Source organism: Cupressus sempervirens, chromosome 1, assembly GCF_028749045.1.
Source record: "Cupressus sempervirens isolate cs-2001-9-10 chromosome 1, ASM2874904v1, whole genome shotgun sequence".
In the NCBI taxonomy this organism is placed as follows: Eukaryota; Viridiplantae; Streptophyta; class Pinopsida; order Cupressales; family Cupressaceae; genus Cupressus; species Cupressus sempervirens.
Window position 1 is genome coordinate 633,347,595 of NC_143118.1, and position 7,364 is coordinate 633,354,958.

General features: G+C 31.3%; 1 protein-coding gene across 1 annotated transcript; it reads right to left on the minus strand.

Annotated features, from left to right (window-relative positions):
- Nucleotides 1-2,604: 2,604 nt before the first annotated feature.
- LOC149579515 (protein NRT1/ PTR FAMILY 4.3-like) lies at nt 2,605-6,693 on the minus strand. Its single transcript, XM_089809699.1, has 4 exons — nt 5,445-6,693; nt 4,781-5,221; nt 4,000-4,088; nt 2,605-3,581 (listed from the first exon to the last, which is right to left on the minus strand). The coding sequence occupies exons 1-4, from the start codon at nt 5,640-5,642 to the stop codon at nt 2,888-2,890; spliced, it is 1,422 nt and encodes a 473-aa protein (XP_089665825.1). The 5' UTR covers nt 5,643-6,693; the 3' UTR covers nt 2,605-2,887.
- Between the last annotated feature and the right edge of the window lie 671 nt (nt 6,694-7,364).

Here is a 7,364-nt window from a genome sequence, read left to right on the forward strand (position 1 = left end):
ATTTCAGATAAGTTAGATATATAAATGTAAGTTGTAAAAATGTCATCTTTAAGTAAAATGGAATCTTTTTACAACTTAAAAAATAATATTATAATATAAATGTATTAAAAAATTATTTTTTAATTTAATTTGACAGTCACAATATATTATATATTATGAAATTTTCAATTCATAACAATAAAGTTGTAATGACAAACCATAATTTAATCTTATAAATTGTTACTAATATATTTTAATTTAGAATAATTCAATGTTTCATTTTATTAAAATAGAAGATTTTTTTAAAAATAATTTTATGTTATATTTTAAAAGAGTGTTTCTCTTTAAAGATAAAATAATTTTGGAAAGAATATAGATTCCTTCAAGAAATATTAATATGCAGAATCTTATCACATTCTTCAAACATAATAGAACTTTGTAAGATGCAGATTCATTAAAAGAATTGAAGTACATAATCTTATCACTTTAGTTAAATGTAATAGAACATTGTTAGGTGTATATTCATTCAATAGAAACTAAATTGCATGTACATGTACAATCAAGTTCACCTTTTTTAAATAGTGATTAAACAAGCTACCATCAATAAATCACTTTTCATAATTTTTGACAAATGAGTATAACTTTAACAAATTAATAATTTAACATGTAAGTTTTTTATTTTAGAAAAACTTTGTTAAATATGAAATAATTAAAAACAATGTACAATAGTTTATAAACAATTATAAAATAAAAATAAAAATATGAATTTTAAAATAGTTTTTTGTTTATAATTATGTTTATTATATTTTTTAATTATTAAAAAGACAACAAACTATTTTCATAAAAGAAAAATTCATATCTTTTATCAATTCATTTTTCGTGAAATTTTTTTTAAAATATTTAAACACACTTAATATATTTAACAGTTGAAACTAAACCTTTCAACTATTTAATAAAATATAATACATCTACATTAAATTTAATATATCTTTTCATTAAATTATTTTTAAAATTTTGATAAAAAGATTTACTTTTCATTAAATATATAAATTCAAAGCAATGATAAGATCGAATTATTTTTCTCTTGTAATTTGTAAAACCATGTTCTATATTTGCATTACATATTTCTAAAATTTTAACACTTCACAGATTAATATTTCTATAAAAAAATTAAATTTTAATCAATTCTTTCCAAAATTTTGGAAGGATCTCCATTGCTATGCAACCTTGTGTTATTTTTGTCATACCATGATAATTTATGATGTCATTTTTATTTTGAGAAAGTTTAAATGACACTTTTAAAGTTTTGATCAGTATATAATATCACAGGTTTATGGCTATGTCAAAAATGGAGCAGGAAAGGCAATGATAGCTTAATGGATTCCCCAGAGGACATAGTCAGGTAAACCCTGATATTGACATCTCAGACATGCCACCTTGATCGGAGTTAATACACTCGCAGCCTTTCTTGGTTTAATTATTAATTCTAGTTTTAGCGAAGTACGCATCTGCTTCCTCTTGTCCAACAAACCTCTGCAGATTAATTAACTGCAAATGGAATCAACTCTTCATTTTTTACAAATCAAAACTTAGGCAAATGACATTCTTTGGTGACATTATTCAAGAGGGATGAGGTAGAATAGTTAACAAAGATCTTTAATGATATTACGTTAAGAGCAATGGATCAATTCTTCAGCGTCCTAGATCAAGGAAGAAAAAGAGGCATGAGCAAAAGACATGGAAGCAGCTCTAGGCCGATTCCAGTGGATTGAAGCAAGTTCAAAGAAATGAAACAAAGTCGTTTGTTCATCCAAATAAGATACTTTCTGATTTTTTGGTCAGACTTATAGAATTCTATACATTTTGATTTGGATAGTGCTCAGGGAAATGTTGCTTTTCTTTTTTCAATTGAATCTCTCATTCTTAGTGGAGAATAGTGTAACATGAATTTTTTCATTTTAGTATTAGATTATAGTGGAGAATAGTGTAATATAACTTTTTTCAGACCTTTTAGTGTAAGATTCACAGTTCTTACAACTTTATGATGTTCTTCTATGGTAGGGATCTTGATAAGTAGGAGATATTTTCAATTTTAAGTTAAGTTGTGATATTGTTATTAGAGTTCAATTGTGTAGTTATTGAGATAAATTTATTGATCTATTTTTCATGAGTAGTAGTTCACCAGGACTCATCTTTTATGTGAATGAATGAAACACTTAATACTCATTGGATTTAGGTGATGTGATTCTTAGGTGAAGCACAGAGACTTTCTGGGAGGGTACCCACCCTAGTACTACCTCCAACTTGAGAGCACTTAACTATGGAGTTTCTTCCATGGTTAAACCTACTATACTAGTAACCCCATTTGCCAAACCTTCACAAGGTGTTGTGTCTTATGTACTATTAATTAGAAATCCCTTTAAGTTTTTCAATTGATAAGTAGGAGATATTTTTCACATTAAATCAAATTATATATTACTATTAAGGTTGAATTGTGCAGTGTTTGAGTCAAACTTATTGCGCTATGTCTGGTGAATAGTGGTTCACATGAACCATCTTTTCTCGCTGTTATAATATAAATTTCTCATACAACTTTAGAAATACAAATTCTAACTTTGACTTTTTATGATAAAAGAAAAACACTTTAAAATTTTGATTTGTTTAAATAGTTCATCTGAAATTACATTAAATTTATCTATATTATGATTTTGAATAAGCCATATGAACAATCAAAGCGTACAATATGTGATTTAAACCAAAATATCATCTTCCTTTCGAGCAGCTACCTCACTATTTTGAGGAGCACCTTTAGAAGTGCTGCCACTGTTGTTAGTATAAGACAAGACACAAAGCAAATAGCAGAAGAAGTTCCCAACACTGATAATACACAATAACCAATAGAACCAATTCAAATGGTCCTCATTGAGGTCATTGTGGGAAAGCCATCCTCCAGAAGAATGTAAGCATTATTTTTGCTGGTGGCCCAGTTGGTGAGGGAAACCAATAGGGAGCTCATGAAGTAGCCCAATGAGACGGAAAAAGAATTGAGTGCTACTGACATGGATCTCATCTTTGGAGGGGACTGACTGTAGAAGAATTCCACTAACCCAACCCTGGTTAAGAACTCTGCCAAAGCAGACAAGAAAAACTGAGGCAGGAGGTAAGTTATGGGCATCTTGGTTACCCTGGTTCTGCGTTTGGTTTCAACAATGGCAGCCACTGCCATGGAAGCAGCAGAGAGGATTAGACCAAAGCCTTTTCTGTGTAGAGTTGGAATTCCTGCTTGATGTCCAGTGAAGTGCCTGGCGAATGGGATGAAGTAGAGATCATAAAATGGCACCAAGAATATCAGAACCACAAGTGGAATTGCCCCAAGAGAAGCAGGAGGCACTTTGAAGTCTTTTGTAAGGCTTGTTTGCATTGTGCTTCCCTGCTGGACTGAGAATGTTTGCAGCTGTGCAATTGCACAGTTCATCACTATGGTGCTGCCAAAGATTGGCAGGATTCTTAAAAAGGCTCTGCTTTCTTCCACTTGGTCTATGCTGCAGCTGTGCCATGGATTAGAATCAACATTGATAGTAAATGCTGCTTCATTCAGAAATCTGTATATCAGCGAAAAAATATATATCAATTAGACTGTTTTACCAATGATAGAGTGATATTTCTGAATGTTACTTTGTTCAGAAATCTATTATACTTAAAAAAATGCATCGATTAAAGATTATTTAGGAAATGAGAAATGATATTTTTGATGTTGAGAAGCATTTTATAAGCGGAGTATAATGATATGAATAGATTTTCAAATCAATTTAAAATTGTAATAACAAAGTAAGATTCCTATTTATGTATTTTCACTGTCACGGATTGATTTGTTCTAATCTGGAACAATTGTATGCCATGTTTTAAGAAAGTAAGGAAGAATCTTTATCAATTTCTTTAAAATTAATAGACCTTTGCAACTGATTGATATTAACAGGTGCAAAATTTTTTTCAATGAGTTGGATATGTTTTTGTTCTTGCCTGAGCTTGCTTGATTGTTGTCGGAATCCTGTCCTCTTTTCTTCTTCTGTTAATTGACTCTTTCGATTCCGGAAGGCCGCTGCCAAGACCTGCATGATCACACAAAAAGAAAATGATATTAAGAGAAAACTTCAGATTTATATATCATGCAAAAATGATACATAAAAACATATGGATCTAATCTGACTGTTTGGTCACATAGCATAGAATCTAAAGGCCCATCGTCACAGAGATGTTCTTAGCATTGGCCAACTGTTATTGGAAGTTCCAACTCAAAAACCAAGTCAACCTATGATTATCTAATTCAGTGATCAGATTATGTCATATGATATTTGGAGATTCATTTTCAATTTAGCTAATTCATTTCCTTCAACCTAGATATCTATTGATATCTACTTTTAACTTGGATACTTATATATAGCCCCTGAATGGTTGGATTGAATGTCATAAAACTACCTATTCTTCAATTTCTGTGTTTTCTATAACTTGGCTTGAACTTTGAGAACAAAACAATCGCGGTATTTTTATTTATAAACATTTGTTTAAGTGTATATTATATGAATTATTATCTTCTCTCGTCTAAAAATCAAAATACCCAATTGTTTCTCTTTTAATAAAGATTTAAACAAAAAAAACCAGACTGCAAATTGGCAATTAACTTGTAAGCAGAAAGACAATTTTTCCCAAAATTTTATGCTGTCAACTCCTGACGTGGAACGTCTCAAAGATCCCACAAGAAAACACAAGTTCGCTTATTGTTTCATAAACCTAGCCAACCCACCTGAAGAATTCGTGTAAGTGGGCTGCCATTGGGAATCTTGTTTCTGTAAAGAGAGTTCCCTGAGATGAGAGCAAGAAAGGATATGACCATGGCAGATGCAGAAATTCCAAAACCCCAAAAGCGGCCCACGTTGTCTTGTACCCACACCAACAAAGTTAGTGCAACAACAGAGCCCAAACAGACGCCAAAATATGCCCAATTGAAGAAATTGAACAACATCTTCTTCTGCTGTGGGATTCTCTGATCGAACTGATCTGCTCCATGAGCCAGTAAATTAGACTTGATGAATCCACTTCCAATGGCAATCAGATAAAGAGCCAAAAACATAACACCCTTCTCTACACCATCTGCTTCCTTGCATTTGTTCCTGACAAAGTCCATTGAACATCTCGGTGGTTTCAAGGAAGGGAAATATGACTGTGCTGTCAGCAACAAGTACCCCTGAAAATTCATCCATAGATAAAGTTCATAGTTTTGTGTTGCAATCTGATATCTGATTAAAACAATTCCCTTTAATGTAATCTTCAATCAACTTTCTGGTGTGACTTTTAGTTTATCTAAACATCAGAAAAACTACAATTCTACCAGACAGCTGATCAGGGAAACCCTAAAGTGAACTACAAACTACAAAGAATAAGTGAAATCAGGGAAAATAGATAAGTACCATCATTTCCACAAAGGAGAAGATGGACATGGTTTTGAAACGAGTGAGAAAGGAGTCAGAGAGTAAACCCCCTGGTAGAGACAACAAGTTGGCAGTGCCCACAAAGTTGGTGACTGCATTTGCTGAGTCTGAAACTGAGAAATGCATATCACTGTACAGATATCTTATCAGATTGTTCTGCACGGCTATCAAGGCCATGACGTCGAACCCTTGTGCCACTGTGAAAAAAAAAAAACATTTCAGGTTGATAAATTATATAAAGTTAAAATAGATAATTATCACACAACTATTATGAATCAACATGATCACGGAGCATTGAATGTTTAACTTTAAATTTTGATTGAAAAATATATAGTAAAATGTAAACATTGTTATATATGTATTATAAATCAAGTCACATCTTTATGATTATGGATCATTGAGTGTGATATATACACAGTTGAAATCAGAAGCTATTATGCATCTATTATGAATCCACACTCTCTTCTTTCAGATCATTGATTGATTGTTGAATATGATTTAGATACCTAAGTCTATGGTGCATCCACTATGAGTAAGAGATTCATTTTTGCACTTTCATCTTCTTCATCATAGATCATTGAGTGTGATTCAAACTTCAATTGAAATATATACATAATTTAAACCAAAAACTATCACATATCTACTATTAATAAGCAACACTCTCTTCTTTCTCATGATAAGAGTGATTCTATAGTTCAATTGAAATATATATACACAATTATAATGAATCAATAATAATATGCATAGTTAATACAAGAACAGTCATACCTCTATTATAAGTCGAATTTACAAAGGGATAAAACAGCAAACCTCAAATTTACAAAGCAAGAAAACGGCAACCTTAAAAATTTCTTCTTTACAATTATTGATCACTGAATACGATTCAAAATGTCAATTGAAAAACACACAATTGAAACTAGCTGCTAACATGTATGTATCGACCTTAATACTTTTTAAAATCACCTGATCATTGAATGTTACTCAAAAAGTTAACTGAAAAAACCCCAATTAAAACTAAAAGTATTATAAACAAATCAAATTTAACAAGAATACAAGCAGCAGCCTTAACACCACCCAACTTGTCTGAATCGCATGGCCTTCCCTTCCAGTTTACAAAATCGAGCTGACCACCATGCCCAGAAGCCTCTTCTTTTGTAAAAACCATATTGTTTCCCTTATGCCCTCCATTTTCTTCCTCTGCCATTGACTCCAATGACCAAGCTTCCTTCTATCAAAACTTTCTTAGATTGCAATAAATACTGTCAAAATGGACAATCTTCTCTTCTGGATGACAATCTGATTTCCAGGTCAGCGATTTGAGTAATTCTTGAAATTAAGTGTGCACTCCACACTCGCTCCATGATTGATTTTTTAAGAATTTTTCATATTTTAATAATCCACTTTGAGTGGGCCACTTATTGTATTGTATGCTGAAAAGTTTTTTGCACTTTAGCAAGTGGTATAGTGTAAAGACACGAGCTTCAATTTTTTTGAATTGTACTGAAGTTTGTTCAAACCATATTCTATTAAATATCTTTTTCCTTACATTTTCTACATAAAGTTGCATCTGTCGTTTCATTTTCCCCACTTCACCATCTTCCAGTAAACCTTTTTCTCCTTTTGTCTTCTCTAATTTTTTAAAAATAATAATTCACACCTAAAAAGAAGAATCGATATTTTAGTGACTAAGAACACCTGGTGCATATTAAACAATTTTTTTTTTATTCTCACTAACATCGATACTCCTTTATTCTAAAAGGATACGGAGATGTCTATCTAGGAGATTTTTTGCACCTGATGTGACATTTTTGTTGATTTGTTAATTAATTTAAAAATCACACAAGTACGGTTCTGGAAATTTTAAATTAATTAATAAATCAAAGAAATAGTCACGTCAGG

Coding starts and splice junctions, on each gene's coding strand:
- LOC149579515 (XM_089809699.1), bottom strand. CDS start 5,642: ATGGCCTTGATAGCCGTGCAGAACAATCTGATAAGATATCTGTACAGT. Junction 5,222..5,444: donor TCTCCTTTGTGGAAATGATG/GTACTTATCTAT, acceptor ATGAATTTTCAG/GGGTACTTGTTGCTGACAGC. Junction 3,582..3,999: donor CAACAATCAAGCAAGCTCAG/GCAAGAACAAAA, acceptor GCTGATATACAG/ATTTCTGAATGAAGCAGCAT.